Genomic DNA, 18,248 nt, shown 5'->3' with positions numbered 1-18,248 from the left:
CAGGTGAAATCGAGAGAACGATGCCGTATGTCTTTTTTTAAAAAAGTTTTTAAAACATCAATCTATGCAATGAGACCGGGAAATTACGCATACCCACCTACTTTCTGATTTTATAAGGCATTTGAGGCGAGTGGGTATTTTTTTTTTATCAGGGTCAGAGTATACCCTTTTCTATATTTATGGTATCAGAGAGTTCGGGCTCAAAACGGGCTGAGCCCCTGTGGGTTACATGTACCACTGAGTGGCCAAAAGTATTGCAACAAACATGACTGACGTCATCACAATTTTACTGCTTCGAATTTTATTTGTATTGCTGACGCGTAACAAAGTAAGCTTGGGTCGTGATGTCAGGTATGCGAATTAACTAGAGTACGAATTTTATGGGGAACCGTTTTACTTCAAAGCAGCAGACGATTTCCGGTAAGGTATCGAAAGAAAACAATGTCGAAGAATGAGAGAGAATTGTCAAAGGACCTAAAGAAATGGATTGTAATTCTAAATTCAAAGGGATTTAGTGACAACAAAGTGAATCATTGGGAATCCATTTTCATATGAAAAAGGAATATTAAAAGATACTGTAAATAATCCATCAAAAAAGCTTGCTGAAATTCGAAGAGTCTTTGTACCGCACCGACCAGAGGTGAGAGGCCGTGTGATTTTGAGCGTGATGCTCTAACCACTCGGCCACGAGTAGGAACATAGACATTATGAATTGCAGTAGGTGCATTGAGAAGAAAGATTCAGCCAGAAGAGATAAACTGCTAACCTTTTTTATAACTTAAAATGTTTAGGCATTCTAAAAAATACCTTTTTGAGAATTGAACATGACAATAATAGAAGGTTTATATAAGCCATGTATTCATGTATGTGCTCTTGCAGTTTACCTTTTGGCACTCAAAATGATTGCATTAATATTTAAGTATTTTTTATAGTTTTTATGCAATTTTCAGATCAAGAAATTTAAACGATATTACCAAATTTTAGATATAATCACTAAATGTATATTCAAACTGGAGAAAAAAGTACCGATCCTGATCAAAATTGATAGAAATTATTAAAATAATCACATCGTTGCTAATTGTATGCACTATTGATCAAGAAATTAGTTTCCTTTATAAAGTAATTCAATTTGTAAACCATTTTACATCAAGGGAATGTAGTTTTCTGATTACAATGTTCTCTATGGCTACTTTTTAGCTCACCTGGAGCTAAAAGCTCACGTGAGGTTTTCTGATCGCCTGTTGTCCGTCGTCTGTCGGTCTGTAAACTTTTTACATTTTCGACTTTTTCTCCAGAACCACTGGACCAATTTCAATCACACTTGACCAAAAGAGTCCTTGGTGAAGGGCTTTCAAGTTTGTTCAAATGAAGGACCATGTCCCTTTCAAAGGGGAGATAATCACAAAAATGCAAAAATAGGTTAGGGTCATTTAAAATCTTCTTCTCAAGAACCACTAGGCCAGAAAAACTTAAATTTACATGAAAGCTTCCTGACATAGTGCAGATTTAAGTTTATTAAAATCATGACCCCCGGGGGTAGGATGGGGCCACAATGGGGGATCAAAGTTTTACATACAAAATATATAGGGAAAATCTTTAAAAATCTTCTTCTTTAAAACTACCGGGCCAGGAAAGTGGAAATTTACATGAAAGCTTTCTAACATAGTGCAAATTCAAGTTTATTAAAATCATGATCCCTGGGGGTAGGATGAGGCGACAAAAGGGGATCAAAGTTTTACATACAAATATATAAGGAAAATCTTCTGAAAAATCACTTGGCCAGAAAAGTTTACATTCACATGAAAGCTTTCTGATATAGTCCGGATTCAATTTTGGAAGAAAAAAAAATCATGACCCCCGGGAGTAGATTGGCGCCACAAATCAAAGTTTTACATGCGAATATATAGGAAAAATCTTTAAATATGAGTCAAGGTGACTCAGGTGAGCAATGAGGCTGATGGGCTTCTTGTTTATGATTGCGATCGGGCTTGGTTCAAATTAAAAATTCTGAATTTTGACCATTTCACTTCAATTTCTTTTTAAAATATTTTTCTCTGATATATCTTTCAAATTTCTTTTTAAAATATATTTTTCTAATAGACATGGTTTTTTGAAGATTTTATCAGTAGATTTAAAAAATATTAGCAATTAACGTTTACGATTTTCATAAATATTTTTTTTATTTAAAAAATTAGAATGTCTATCTGAGTCGTTAAGGCATGTTTTCTTAGATATTCATATCATGCATCAAATCACAGCAAAATCTGGACTCTAGAGTATCTTATTTGCAAACAAAATACCTTTTTTATCATTAAGGGATAAATCACAAAAAATCCACATAAAATACTTGAGACCTTGTATAACATTTTCAATGGTGAAATCATACATCATAAGAGCTGTTTTAACGAGCCATTAAATAAAAAAAAAATAGTGTAATGAGCTGCCTTAAAATGAGAACGGCTTTTTTTTTTTTTTTTTTTTTTTTTTAGAAAATGTTGTACCTTTCTTGCTAATTTTCAAGGTAAATTGCTGTTGAACTTGTTGTCACGAAGCCCATTCCAACTTGCACTGGTCCTTAGGATAGTGCTTACATGGCATTTGACAGTTATATTTATATATTTCAGTTACTAATTGACCTACAATCATCAAACTTTGACAGTTGATGCATCTTGAGTCTACGGAGTGTGTCGACCAAAAAGTAGGTCACCTTGACCTACTTTTGGAATTGGACGGCTATATTTATTTATTTCAGATACTATTTGACCTACAGTCATCAAACTTTGTCAGTTGTTGGGTCTTGCATGTTCGGAGTTCGCTGACCAAAAAGTAGGTCACCATGACCTACGATTGGAATTTGACAGCTATATTTCAATATTCAGATACTAATTGGCTTAAAATCATCAAACTTTGTCAGTTGATATTTCTTGGGTTCTCAAAATGTGTAAACCAAAAAGTAGGTCACATTGACCTACTTTTTTTTAATTCTTAGGATTTAACTAAAGATTTAGAATACTAAGAGGCTAAGAATAGAAATGGTGGGGTTGTACAATTTATCAGAAGAGCGATTCTAGGCCCTTGGGCCTCTTGTTTTTATGTATTTCATTATGTCAATTTAAATTTTGTCTGAAATCAGTATAGCAATAGTAGTAGTAGATCTGAATGATTGTTATTTATTTATATTGTTATCACTATTTACTATTTCAACTGCACTTACACCCCCGAGAGTCCTTAATGTGGTGAATAACCATCATTATCATCATATTGCAATATGAAAGGACAGATATGTTTTCATAAACTGCCAGCTCATTTTAATAATATCAAAATAAGTCGAAATCTAGACTTATCAGACTTGTTTTCTTTACCGAGTGTAGGTCAAGAGATGGCCATACATATCTTATTTACATACATTACATGTACATTATATTTCCGGGGGGGGGGGGGGCTTTTGATTTTACATTATCTTAAAAAAAGTTTTGTAGACCAACATGCTTGTGTGAAACATGGAACCCCAGGTTTGATATAACACAATGATATTTCAAGAAGTTTAGTATAACATCCCCCCAACAACTTGTGAGAGCCCGCTTTTTCAAATGTGATATATACATTGTACATGGCATCCATTTACAATTACATGCGCCTGTAGGAGTTTAGGGCACATTTGACAGACATAAATGCACAGAAAATGAAACATCTTCCCTTATAAAGTTAGAGATGTTATCATAAAATCGTGTTGTGAAATAGCATAGGAAATGTGCGATAAATACAAATTAAATTTCACTTACCAAACGAAATGATGATTTCGTTATCCACGATGAATGAATCAACCAAATTCCTCTTCTCAGAAGAACTTTGTTTAGACTCTCAATGACTGCATAAACAGTATTGAAACCCGCAGCACTCGGACATCATGCTGCATCAACAACTTTACTTTGTTTATGTAACGCAGCTATGTATGGTGGTGCATTTCGTTAGGTAAGAAGTACCATACAGCACGGACAAAACATTTGATCTTCCATTATTACATTGACGTATTTCTAATCTAAACTATGTCCAATTTTCTTTAGACTTCCCCCTCAATCATCACAGCAACACAACTCTTTCGGGACCCCTTTTTGTCTTTTAGCTACTCTATGTCGATGTACAGAATTCCGACAACATAAATTCACGTGAAAATACACGATTTTACTGATCACGTGGTTGCTATCAATCTCCACCTATACTGACCAGTACATACTACTTCACTAAACAGTAACCTGTCTGTAATCCAACATGTTTACGTAATGCGAAAAAAAAATATTATGTCAAGTTTTTTTCTTAAATATGGGCACTTTCGGGGGTATTTGCGATTTCAGAACACATCTTGTTACAGTGTATACCCCCACACAACGAGTTCCAGAGGGTATAATGTTTTTTACCCGTCCGTCACTCAGTTAGTCCATCAGTCACTTTCTTGTCAGCGCAATTCCTTTGTAGGACACACTGTGAACATGTGCATATTCCCAGGAAATTCTGATTAAATAGTTCTTCTGGGAGTGATGTCCCTTTCGAACTCAGAATTAAAATAAGACGTCCTGTTTTAGCAGTAATACATAGCATTACCTTTCATTATGCGAGACACTGTCAAGCAATGTTGGAGTATGTGAACTCACTTACATGTATTCTTTCATGTCATAATTCTGCTGAATAATACAATCTACCGGTCGCGGTAGCTCTGACAGTGGTAGAGCTTTCGCTGCGTAACTGAAAAATCGTGAGAGCGAGCCCCACTTGTGCCATGGCCGTGTCAAAATGAAGACGTAAATATGGATCCTCGACAATTAGTAGAGAGAATCACGGGTCTTTCGGATATGACTTTCAAAATGGAGTTCCCGTGTCGCGGCAGGCGTTTGCACGCTAAAGAACCCTCATTGCTACGTAGCGCTAATCATACATGTAGGTCTAAATTCGCGCTACTTTACCTACTGCTGGTGACGTCTCAATAAGAGTGAAAAAGTTTGATGGGACGTAAAACAAGTAATGCAATACAGAAAGATGATAAGAACTAAGAACTAATACGTACGTGATCGATAAGGCCCGCAGGAGTCTTATTCAAAATCATATTCAGGAAATACTGACTGAATGTCTTTCCACAGTAAGCTGAATTCTAAATCCTCTATGGGACGAGTTGCAAAAGGTCAGGTAAGTTAGTACTGCGGCAGGTTTCGTGGGACTTGTATAATTCAAATTGATCGTAAATTTAGTGGTACGATTGGCCAATCCCATTGTAAATCTTACATGTATATTACAATGAAATGTATTCGGTCATGTCATGTCCTTTAACTTGAAACTCGTGGGGATCCGGGTTAGAATAGGTCCTCAGTATCCCTTGCCTGTCGTAGAAGGCGACTTAATGGGACGGTCTTTCGGATGAGACCGTAAAACCCGAGGTCCCGTGTCACAGCAGGTGTGGCACAATAAAGATCCCTCCCTGCTCAAAGGCCATAACCGCCGAGCATAAGCCGAAATTTTGCAGCCCTTCACCGGCCGTGATGACGTCTCCATATGAGCGCAATATTCTCGGGAGGGACGTTAAACAATATACAATCAATCAATCCTTTAACTTGACCTTATGGAGTTGTGATTTGATTTACTCTGAAATTTCAATAGTCCCCATTGTTGAAACAATAACTAATCTGATACAATTTTGATTATACATAAAAATCAGTGTGCTAGATACTGTGAACGTATTCATTTGTGTTGCAGAGTGTGGTCCGGGTATTATTACTTTAACTGAAGAAGAAAATAGAACACTAACTTCACCTAATTTCAATGACGGAGGGCCGTATCCTACTGGGAAAAATTGTGTTTGGCTAATAAAGGTAAGCGGGGCAGATGATCATTAATAATAGTCCATTAGGACTGTTGTAATACATGAATAAGGAATTAATAATAGTCCATTAGGACTATTGTAATATATGTATAAGGAATTAATAATAGTCCATTAGGACTATTGTAATACATGAATAAGGAATTAATAATAGTCCATTAGGACTGTTGTAATACATGTATAAGGAATTAATAATAGTCCATTAGGACTGTTGTAATACATGTAGAAGGAATTAATAATAGTCCATTAGGACTGTTGTAATACATGTATAAGGAATTAATAATAGTCCATTAGGACTGTTGTAATACATGTAGAAGGAATTAATAATAGTCCATTAGGACTGTTGTAATACATGTAGAAGGAATTAATAATAGTCCATTAGGACTGCTGTAATACATGTATAAGGAATTAATAATAGTCCATTAGGACTGCTGTAATATATGTATAAGGAATTAATAATAGTCCATTAGGACTATTGTAATACATGAATAAGGAATTAATAATAGTTCATTAGGACTATTGTAATACATGAATAAGGAATTAATAATAGTCCATTAGGACTGCTGTAATACATGTAGAAGGAATTAATAATAGTCCATTAGGACTGCTGTAATACATGTAGAAGGAATTAATAATAGTCCATTAGGACTATTGTAATACATGTATAAGGAATTAATTTTCACAAAATGAATTATATTTGTAGAAATTGGTGTGCTTACATGTATATGTATACATTTATTTGTTTTAAATGGCGCTTTAAACGCTCATTTTAAGTGATGGGTACATGTATTGTTAATACGCAGGTCCCTGATGGAAAGCATGTTGCCATGACAATAAATGAAATGGATTTAACAACCAATGGCGGAGCTTGTAATCACTGGCTAGAAATACAGTACAATTTGATTGGTCAGACAGGTCCTAGGTAAGATGTTTGTCTTTTATTGTAAGAAAATTACTTTAAGGTGGAACTGCGATATCTGATACGCATTTAGGATCTAAATAAATTATCATGTATAAACTTTTGTTTATTTTATCATCACTTAGCTAGTAATATAAAATGAAATGTTTCAGACGCTGTGGAAATTTCAGCGAAGAGACGTATATGACATCGATTTATGGGGACCCCACAATGATGCTATTAAAATTTGACAGTGCATTTGCTGCCACAGCTACAGCCGGAAAGGGCTTCTCTCTAACTTTGACAGCTGTTGGTCCAGGTAGGGTTTGAGAATATGAAATCTGAGATAAAATAGCTCAGTACTGATTGGTAGGTTGTAGTGTGCGTGTACTTCATGGAAAATTAATGAATTTAAACCAATTTATAAATATTCTCATATTCTGATTTAGAGGCTAAAAATATTCCCATGCGCTAGATATACTTGTACATATTTTATGTTTTAGGATGCGCGTTGGCACCGTGTGTGCATGGGACATGCACTGCTGTTGGCACATCTAATTTCACATGCAATTGTCCTACTGGTTTCTCGGGGCCACTGTGCGAGACTGTAGAAAGTATGTTCAGTATACGGATAAAATGTTTAACATGTACACTGTCATTATTGATGTTCGCAGATACCACAGGAAAGGAAATGTTAATTATAAAAGCTTACCTTTGAACCTTAATAATGATTACAAGTGTATGAATTGAGGAATAGCATGAGTTTCCCCAAATCTTTCTCTTGTGATGAACATTCTTATTGGTGATACATTTCTTGCACCCATTTTTAGAAGAATATGAAGCTTATGAAGAAATTATATCCTGTTCACACGTGATGTGCAAAGAAATACACTCTGATATCCAAACCACTTTAATTTATCATTTTATAGTGGTTTGAGTCTATGTAATACTACTGGCATTACTAGAAGTGAATGCTTCCTAGTCATATGACCTAAATGCACCTCCTATACAGAAGAGCTATGTGATGCTTTGTTTTATTATGTCTGTTGACAAAAATGATCGTATATATTTTCAGGTACCGTCATTATATCATGTGATTTTGAAAGCGATACTAGCTGTATATTTTCGAATACAAACACGGGAGATCAGCGTGACTGGACTATAACCTCGGTACTTCAGCTATACGTATTTTAAAGTATTTTGAATACACTGTTTAAGTGGATGTTGATATTGAATTTACAACCATCCAATGAAATATAATGATGCATATTGTATTATCTTGCAGTTTTAAAGTGATGAAAATGCACTTGAACAGAGGTTGTTTCTTTATGCGCGATCCTTCAAAACTCTACAAGAATCAAGACAGACAATCAAACCATTTTGTTTCCATTTGATTTTTTTTTTAAATTTCAATTTTATGTTATGAATCGGCACAATACGCCGGTTTATAGATACATCCAAGTTCTTTCCCTTTGGAGAACTCTCATACATAAGGCACCAAACAATTTGTTTACAGGCGGGAGTGGGGCAAATAAGTGAATCTAATCATACGCAGTTTCATCACCCGAATTCGATTGATACACAAACTAAGTAAATATTAATTATTCAAGAAGCAATTAAATACATGGAATTCTTATCATATCACGTTATTTCGTTGCTAATAGGTATCATATCCAGGATATTACTTGCAAATATGACATTATTTTTATGCTTCCACTTACGTAAAAATATTTCTTTCGATAGTATTTTATATTTTCAACATTTACATGTTCAAAGAGAAGCCGCTTTTAATACATTTTATCGTCTTCCTCACTGACTGTAGGTCCACTCAGTACCACTTAGTAATTCAAAGTTTCACTAAATGCACATCCTATACAGAAGAGCTCTTATCTCGAAACTGCCGTATGGGATTAGATAATTTGATGCTATGATTTAAAGTACTTGCAATAAACTATCTTTAAATTTTCGACAGTCATGCGAGTCAAAATCAACAGAAAATATAAGTTGGTTAGCAACGCGTTTAGAATAAATTTCTTTAATTTTCACCTTTGCTTTTGTCAGGGTTCAACACCCTCTAGCTCAACCGGTCCCTCCGGTGCTCAGAGTGGGAATAACTACTTGTATGCAGAAACTTCATCCCCAGTTGTAACCGGGGATAAATTTTTTTTCGAAACGCCCGTCATTCCAGGTGAGATCGTTCAAAATGGATTAAATTAGACTTGGTCCATTAAGGATTTTTTTAAAATCAAACGAAACTGAGTGCAAGACAATTAAGTGGATAACGAAAATCAAGGGAAATCTTGATTTCATAACTTTATGGATTTGAATTTTATTTAGCAAAAAATAAATAAAAAAATTAAAAATTGTGGTTTAGTGAAGTGGATTTAATCAACATGATTTTCGATTCTATGAAGTACTGCAATACTTTCACAGTGAATAATGCTGGATGTGTACATTTTATCTTATTTTCCATCCTAAAAGGTGCTCAGAGATGTCTAACTTTCTGGTATCATATGTACGGCTCGAGCATGGGAACTCTTAATGTTCTTGTGGATGGAAGCTCAGTTTGGACACGAACGGGAGATCAAGGGAACAGCTGGAAGCAGGCTGACGTTAATATAACAACAACAACAGATTACAAGGTTAAATCCTTACATGTACAATATACAATGTATTGTACGTGCACCGAAGTACACATGTTGATGTATACATGTGCTTCTGTGTAGGTACAACGCCATGCGTCTATTCTCTATCTCTAATTAATCCTTTACACCAAAAGAAGTGTCTGGGAATCAAAACGGCTTCAACATGAGAACTATGGTTTTTGTTTGTTTTGAGAATTTTTCACTCATATTGAGATGTCATCAGCTGTAGGTGAAGTACCACATTTAGACCTACATCGTATGTTTAGCTATCAAGGCCGTAGCAGTTGGGGTTCTTTAACGTGCCATCATCTGCCGCGACATTTGACCTCCGTTTTTGGGGTCATATTCAAAAGACCTGTGTCATGCGGAGTGTTTTGCGAAGGAACATTGACTCCCCTTGTTTGGGTCTTCGGTTTGACGCGGTCATGGCACGAGATCTGAAACTTTGAATTGAAATATCGAAATGATATATGGTTTGAATTGTATATTAGTTTTTGAAAAATTACCACGTAATATGCATAGTGGGACTGACGTCTGCAATTACCTGGGCACATGAATGCGTATGTTTTGATATTCGAGAAAGATATTATGGATACAATGCAAGTAAAAGCAGTAGTTCATAATTCAAGCATACGATACAGAGTTTGAGGTGTATATTCGTTTTGTAAAATGAGCAATTTAGCCTCTTTGTATGAGGCATTCATTCAGAAATCGGTAAAACTTAAAAGGAAATAAACCTAGAAAAGAATCTACTGCAATTACTGTTTTTATACACCAGGTGACGTTTGAGGCTATCAGAGGAAGTTCATGGGCCAGTGATATTGCTGTTGATGCTATTTCACTTACTCCGTGTGGTGAGTGTTTAACTAAGGGGAGATATAAATGAGTTGCGCTCCCGTTTCCTGCAAGGCGGCGATTCTTGTCCCGATCGTGTTTATTTTGGATGTGAGGCTTCACAATATTTTTCTCCGCTTATATTTTCATTCGGTGCAGTAAGATTTGCAAAAGAGAATGAAGAACTACAGATTAGGTTTAATGAGTTTAGTTCAGTTTAAAAACGTATCAAGAAAAGGAAATGCGAGAATCTCAGGTCGCCGGAGAGAACTTGTCGACAGGTAATTCGGTACGCAAAACCGCATGTTACAATAAAGCATTTTATGCCTCCTATGAGAAGAAACCGTCCAAGCAGTAACAAATAACCAAACACTGTAATGCAGTTTTGTCGAATATGTCATTTATTGAATGACATAAGGTAAATTGTTAAGTAAAATGTATAACAAACCATTAAGGGGGATCACCTGAATAAACAATACCTGCTGAAACATGTACATAGGTGTCAGGTAAAGTGTGATCCCCCTTTGAGACTGACTAGAAAAATACATGTAGTGAAAGTACAATTACAAGTTATAGAGTACATGGAACATACATACAATATATACATAAATGAGTTAATCCTTGGAGGCGTCCAAAAAATTGCCGTGAATTGAAATTGCAATTTTTCCAACAAACTTGAGACATGCCATAGAAATGCCAACAAGCAGAGAAGCTTACCCCGGATTTCTACATGACACTGTGCGATGCTGATACATGTATAAACGAACGTCAATTCAAATAGCACGTCATTTCGTGGTTTTACTATTGGTATAATGCACATAAATATTTCCAATAGTTGTTCTAGTTGTGTTTACAGGCGTACCTTCCATTGTGGCGATGAGGCAAATAATCAAACTAAATATTTTGCAAATACAGCCGTACCCCCCCCCCCCCCCCCCTTCAACAAAATAAATGATGCATGTGACGCATTGATGTTGTTATAAAATCAATTCTCTGTCATCAAGCAATCTGCACAGTGATTGGTTTCAATCATAGAAGTACACGTATAACAGTTACTGGGTATATAATACAAGTCAATCAATGTTTCGATAAAGTTTGGACTTAAATTAACTTCACAGAGATCAAGCTCTAGACAGCTCTAATTAATAAATACATCTATACTATTACGTCAGCTCTAATTAATAAATACATCTAATAGTATACTATTACGTCAGCTATAATTAATAAATACATCTAATAGTATACTATTACGCCAGCTCTAATTAATAAATACATCTAATAGTATTCTATTACGCCAGCTCTAATTATTAAATACATCTATACTATTACGTCAGCTCTAATTAATAAATACATCTATACTATTACGTCAGCTCTAATTAATAAATACATCTATACTATTACGTCAGCTCTAATTAATAAATACATCTATACTATTACGCCAGCTCTAATTAATAAATACATCTAATAGTATTCTATTACGCCAGCTCTAATTAATAAATACATCTAATAGTATACTATTACGTCAGCTCTAATTAATAAATACATCTATACTATTACGCCAGCTCTAATTAATAAATACATCTAATAGTATTCTATTACGCCAGCTCTAATTAATAAATACATCTATACTATTACGTCAGCTTTAATTAATAAATACATCTATACTATTACGTCAGCTCTAATTAATAAGTACATCTCTAATGATTAAATACATCTATATTATTACGTCAGCTCTAATTATTAAATACATCTATACTATTACGTCAGCTCTAATTAATAAATACATCTATACTATTACGTCAGCTCTAATTATTAAATACATCTATACTATTACGTCAGCTCTAATTAATAAATACATCTATACTATTACGTCAGCTCTAATTAATAAATACATCTATACTATTACGTCAGCTCTAATTATTAAATACATCTATACTATTACGTCAGCTCTAATTATTAAATACATCTATACTATTACGTCAGCTCTAATTAATAAAAACATCTAATAGTATTCTATTACGCCAGCTTTAATTAATAAATACATTTATACTATTACGTCAGCTCTAATTAATAAATACATCTAATAGTATACTATTACACCAGCTCTAATTAATAAATACATCTATACTATTACGTCAGCTCTAATTAATAAATACATCTATACTATTACGTCAGCTCTAATTAATAAATACATCTATACTATTACGGCAGCTGATTCTTTGCCTTGTGAAGGTCATTTTCTATTCAATGAGACATCTTTTAAAGCTTTGGAGCAGATCTACTACATGTGTAACCGTTGGTCTTCCTTTGCTGTTTATTAACTGGAATCGGACACTTTCAATTTCAAATAGCCACGATAGATTCCAAGCATTGCTAAATTGGACAGTTAAAATTCTAGAGAACATAAAAATGAAGTTTATGTCTGTTTATCTTGCACAATTTTGATATTTTCAACGATTATAATTGCGATTCATAATTGGTGGAATGAAATCTTTATTTATGACACCGGTAGAATTGACAAAAGTATGTGAAAATGTATGATTTTCGCATTCAATATTCCTGAAACCCGTTTTCCGCCCCCTCCCTCCCGGCCCAACCAGGGCATCACCCTAGACCCACTAGGGGCCTATAGCGAGCCTCAGACCCCTTGTATATATGGCTGTGCCTAACTTGTTATCAAAAGCAAGGTACGCCCCAGGGTGAGTTATGATCCTTAATTAAAAACGAATGGTTTCACGTATCCTTTAAAAACAGAACGATTGTGTGCTCTACTGCGATCCAAATATTGGAACGGATTTAATATATATGTGGATTTAATGTATGTTTTAAAATCCAGGATTTGATTTGTGTCATATCTAGTACTTGGCATTGTTTTTGTGATCTTATTTGACTCAAATCCAAGATATATATGGTCTAACTTTATTGTTTCATGAGTGTTTACAAGGATGCGGAAGTTGTCACTTGGACCGGGACATGTAGCGTCGCTACACTAGGAACGATAACTCACTTCTATTCCCCCATTGAGTTTTTGTCACTTTGAAAATAGGGAATATACAACTATACGTCTAGTAAGTGCAAACTGACTGAAAGTAAAAATTAGACAAAGATGACATTTTTTCAATTGAGCTACGCTTATGAAAGGATCATACTTGTTCGCAATGGGGTCCGAATCCTCAGTATTCATATCAATGGATATCGACTCTCTCAAAGTCATATAAGAACTTTTTTCATTAAGTTTAAAGTATTGCAATGATAAATATTTTAGAATCTGGAAGCTCAACAACACAAGCACCAACAACACAGGCTCCAACAACACAAGCACCAACAACACAGGCTTCAACAACACAGGCACCAACAACACAGGCTCCAACAACACCACCACCAACAACACCACCACCACCAACAACACAGGCACCAACAACTAGACAGTCAACAACACAGACAACAACACAGACAACAACAATTATACTGCCAACACAGGCTCCAACAACACAAGCACCAACAACACAGGCTCCAACAACACAGGCACCAACAACACCACCACCAACAACACCACCAACAACACAGGCACCAACAACTAGACAGTCAACAACACAGACAACAACAATTATACTGCCAACACACCACCCATCAACCGAAGAACCAACTTTAGTTGACCAAGAGCTACACTGTACATTTGAAAGTGGAGAATTTTGTTTCTTAGAAAATATTTTGGGAGACAATTTCAACTGGACAAATCGCCAAGTAAGTGTTGAATTTCATGATGAAAAATATCGGTCGTGTACATGAATTAAAGTTATTTTTACTTTAATCATTAACTACGTGTCGTAATAAGTGCTATTTAAAAATAACAAGCGTTACAAGACGTTCTTGTCACCGTTTTATTTTTCAAGGGTAAAACGCCTTCTTCGAACACGGGCCCTGCATCAGCCTTTGAAGGGACCATGTATTCTTACATAGAGGCGACATCGAAGGCGATAGACTCGTATGCCAGCCTTCAGAGTGCAACAGTTTCGACAAGTATCTTATATTTCAACTTTCCTTTAAAATAAAACGTACTATTGACATAGAAGATCTGACACACATTATTTGCTTAGTAATTCAATTACACAGTATACGAATATGTAAATAGTTGTATAATCAAACAAGTACTTGTAGGTCATGATAAGGTGAATATAACGAACAGTGATCAATCTCATAACTCCTATAATGAAAGATGAAGATAACGAACAGTGATCAATCTCATAACTCCTATAAAGGTGACGATAACGAACAGTGATCAATCTCGTAACTCCTATAAAGGTGATGATAACGAACAGTGACCAATCTCATAACTCCTATAAAGGTGACGATAACGATCAATGTCATAACTCCTATAAAGATGAAGATAACGAACACTGAACAATCTCATAACTCCTACAAGCAATACAAAATAGATAGTTGGGCAAACTCAGACCCCTGGACACACCAGAGGTGGGATCAGGTTGCCTAGGAGGAGTTAGCATCACCTGTCGACCGGTCACACCCGCCGTGAGTCCTATATCCTGATCAGGTAAACGGAGTTATCCGTAGTCAAAATCCGTGTGCCAAGAAAACACGACAAAATGAAGATAACGAATTGATCAATCCAAGCCCTATAAAGAATACAAAATAAAGGGTAGGGCAAACATGAACCGTCAACACACCAGAGGTGGGATCAGGTCTCTAGGAGGAGTAAATATCCCCAATGGACCGGTCACACCCGCTGTGAGATAATACCTTGATCGGGTAAACGGAGTAATCAATAGTCAAAATCAGTATATAAAGAAAGGCCGAGTAATTGTCATGAAACGCTAGACAGGATTCCACTTAAGGACAGGTTAGATAGTTTAACAACTATAGTTGGTTGGTTGTAGATTGTTTTAAAACATCTCGCTCAAGAATTTTTCACACATATGGAGATGTCACCATTGCCGATGAAGGTCTGCTAAAGATGAAAGCCTATGCTCGACGCTTACGGCCTTTGAGCAGATAGGGATCTTTATCATGCCACACCTTTTGCAGTTTCACCCGAAGCACCGCCCCAATAAGTCGCTTTTTACGACAAGCAAGGGGTATTGATGACCTATTCTAAGCCGGGTCCCACGGGATTATGACAACTATAATAGAATTTGAAACCCATATACGTATAACAACTACTGGACGAAAAATGTACTGAGAGTGTAATTTGTTTTTTGCTGAGAATTACAGTTATCGTGCTGATAAGTTATGATCATTCTTATTTTTACTGATAGCACTGACAATTTCTTCTGAGAATCTCTGTGGTTTGTACTGTGGGTTCTGTGCCATAGTGCAGATTCAAGTTTATTAAAACCATGGTCCTTGGGGTAGGTGGGGCCACGATAAGGTATCAAAGTTTTACATGTAAGTATACAGGTAAATCTTGAAAAATCCTCTTCGCAAGAACTACCGTGCCAGAAAAGTTTAAATTTACATGAAAGCTTCCTGACATAGAGTAGATCCAAGTTTGTACAATACATTGTCGCCAGGTGTAGGGTGGAGCCACGATACGAGATCAAAGTTTTATATATGTAGATATATAGGAAAAATCTTTTAAAAATATCTCTTAAACTATTTAAGCTAGGACTTTCATATCTGTTTATACATTTTTACGGTAAGGCCTTTTATGTGATGCAATGGTTGGTGATCTTATGACATTGATCTGGAAGTTTGATCCTGAACAATTTGAGGTATATGTCTTTCATATCTTGTATATGAATTTCTAATGGAAAGAGATTTCATATCGTGTCCTTTGACCCATTGATCTTGAACTTTTGAGTTTGATCTGCTTTAAAGAAATCATAACTTCTGAAGTATATCGAGAACGTTTTAAAGTAGGGCTTTCATATTTTGTATATAGGATCCACATTACAAGACATTGTGACACAATGGTGTTTGATCCACTTAAAAAAAGCTCTGACCTATTCAACATTTTCTGAGCTATTAAAAGCAGGGCTTTGATATATTTTTTATCGATTCTTTATGGCAAGGACTTGTACTTTGGTTTATGACCTTATCCTGGAAGTTTAACTTACTTTTAAAGCAACTCTGACCTAATCAATATCTCCTGAACTATTCAAAATAGAGATTTTATGGTTTGTATATAGATTTCTTACTACAAGCTCTTTCGTATCGTACCATGAGCTATGCCCTTGTGACCTTGGTTTTATCCAGATCGGCAAAGGATCACGTTAGTCATATTGGTGTTCAGGCAACTCTTTATTAAGTGCATTCATTTTCAGTGATGGGGTGATCGTTTGGGGCTAGGTTTGGGCCACATATAGGGACAAATTGTTTCAATAGAATAAATATTGATGAAAAATATTTAAACTCACAACAGCTGATCATTGGAAGGGCCAGTGTGATTCAGGAGAGCAATGTAGCCCATGGACATCTTGTTTCAAAGATTTACAGTTCTGCAGATACGATACGATGAAAAATCAGCACAATGACGATCCATGCATATGTAGATAGTTGCTGCACTTGAAGTACAGATGGTGACATCTCAGTATGAGTGAGAAATGATGTACTAACAAAAACACACTCTTTGAGACCTACAAATTATCAACTAAATTTCCTATGTTTTTGTTATACTTATATTTTTTTAATCAAGAAAGCATATTGTAAGGGATAGTTCCAATCTGAATAAAATTCTACCAATTCTTTGCATGTACTTATTTGATTGACTTAAACAATTGCCAGTTGTGGACTTATGGCAATAATCTGTTATGATGTGTTTATAACAGGCCAACCTTTTTGCCTCTCCTTTGCTTACCATATGTATGGCTCCAATATTGGCTCGTTGTCTGTCCTGATGGTCTCCTCTACAACTTCCCTAACCTTATTCGATGAAAGTGGCAACAAGGGAAATCAGTGGAACGTAGCGTACATTTCTGTTCCACCAACAACTGGCCAGGTAAACATTTTTTTCTTGCATGTCGTCATTTTATATTGTTTGATTTTAACAAATTATAGATTACATGTATGTTTAACAAAAGATGCTATCTTATAGCTCTCCGTGCTAATAAATAATGATTATATTCAAGGTTTTTCCTCTGCAGTGATGCACATCGTTTGATGATTATATATATATATATAATCTGTTATTCGAATTCGCAGATTGAGTTCACTGCAGTCCGTGGCGATTCATTCCGAGGTGACATAGCAATCGACGACGTTCACTTCTTGTCCGGAGACTGTGGTATGATATAAACTGCAAACAAAAAGAAAACCTATATCTAATGATGTGTATAGAGCAAGCATGGTCCGTCATAAATGAAGTAAAATTATGTCCGTCCCAGATATCACAACCCCTTTGGCATTATTCCGTCGTTCATTATGTGACACCGGACACTGATCCAGTTCAAAACCGATACTTACATGTAGTTGAAATGTCAGAGCCGATACTTACATGTAGTTGAAATATCAGAGCCGATACTTACATGTAGTTGAAATATCAGCACTACGCGTATTACGTTTTCGCAAACTTTGAAAAAAAAAATCATTTTTACTTTTCTACAAAATGTGTTGTTACGTTTCCGCAAAAAAAAAAACACCACCACCAAACAACACCGCTATTGTTGTACCCAAGAATTACGGTTCCGTAATTTACTTTGTATCTTTGGCGATGAGTTCAACTCAGGTGATCATAATATCTTAATTATGTGTCTGTCATATCCGAGATTAAGTTTCCTCTACAAATTTGGGCAGTAACTCCAGATATTTATCTATCGTTCAGAACCTTTTCTGTAGTGCTATTGCTTAGAATTAAGAATGCAATGCTAGTGTTCTATCCAGTGCTGTATGTTGTATAGTCAGAATTTTAGAATAGCTATGCCATAAAAATGCTATGTTTTAACATGTAATCCAGGTACGAATGCTTGCAGAGTCGTAATGCCATATTTTTGCGGAAAAGTAAAAAAAAAAAAAAAATGCGGAATACTAACATTTTTGTCTTGCTTAAGCG

The 18,248-nt window shown here is 35.4% G+C and overlaps 1 protein-coding gene across 1 annotated transcript in view; it reads left to right on the top strand.

Annotated features, from left to right (window-relative positions):
* LOC125647382 (MAM and LDL-receptor class A domain-containing protein 1-like) overlaps nucleotides 1-18,248 on the top strand; it is a 102,569-nt gene that overhangs the window by 44,489 nt on the left and 39,832 nt on the right. Inside the window, exons 12-23 of the mRNA XM_056142009.1 lie at nucleotides 5,743-5,858; nucleotides 6,670-6,788; nucleotides 6,938-7,083; nucleotides 7,268-7,378; nucleotides 7,840-7,934; nucleotides 8,826-8,952; nucleotides 9,246-9,406; nucleotides 10,188-10,258; nucleotides 13,519-13,987; nucleotides 14,137-14,263; nucleotides 17,029-17,198; nucleotides 17,402-17,483. Coding sequence (XP_055997984.1) covers nucleotides 5,743-5,858; nucleotides 6,670-6,788; nucleotides 6,938-7,083; nucleotides 7,268-7,378; nucleotides 7,840-7,934; nucleotides 8,826-8,952; nucleotides 9,246-9,406; nucleotides 10,188-10,258; nucleotides 13,519-13,987; nucleotides 14,137-14,263; nucleotides 17,029-17,198; nucleotides 17,402-17,483 — 1,794 coding nt within the window. The remainder of the gene's footprint in view (nucleotides 1-5,742; nucleotides 5,859-6,669; nucleotides 6,789-6,937; nucleotides 7,084-7,267; nucleotides 7,379-7,839; nucleotides 7,935-8,825; nucleotides 8,953-9,245; nucleotides 9,407-10,187; nucleotides 10,259-13,518; nucleotides 13,988-14,136; nucleotides 14,264-17,028; nucleotides 17,199-17,401; nucleotides 17,484-18,248) is intronic.

Source organism: Ostrea edulis, chromosome 6 (assembly GCF_947568905.1).
Source record: "Ostrea edulis chromosome 6, xbOstEdul1.1, whole genome shotgun sequence".
NCBI lineage: Eukaryota > Metazoa > Mollusca > Bivalvia > Ostreida > Ostreidae > Ostrea > Ostrea edulis.
The sequence above is the reverse complement of the archived record's forward strand: the minus strand, read 5'-3'. Positions and strand labels throughout refer to the sequence as shown.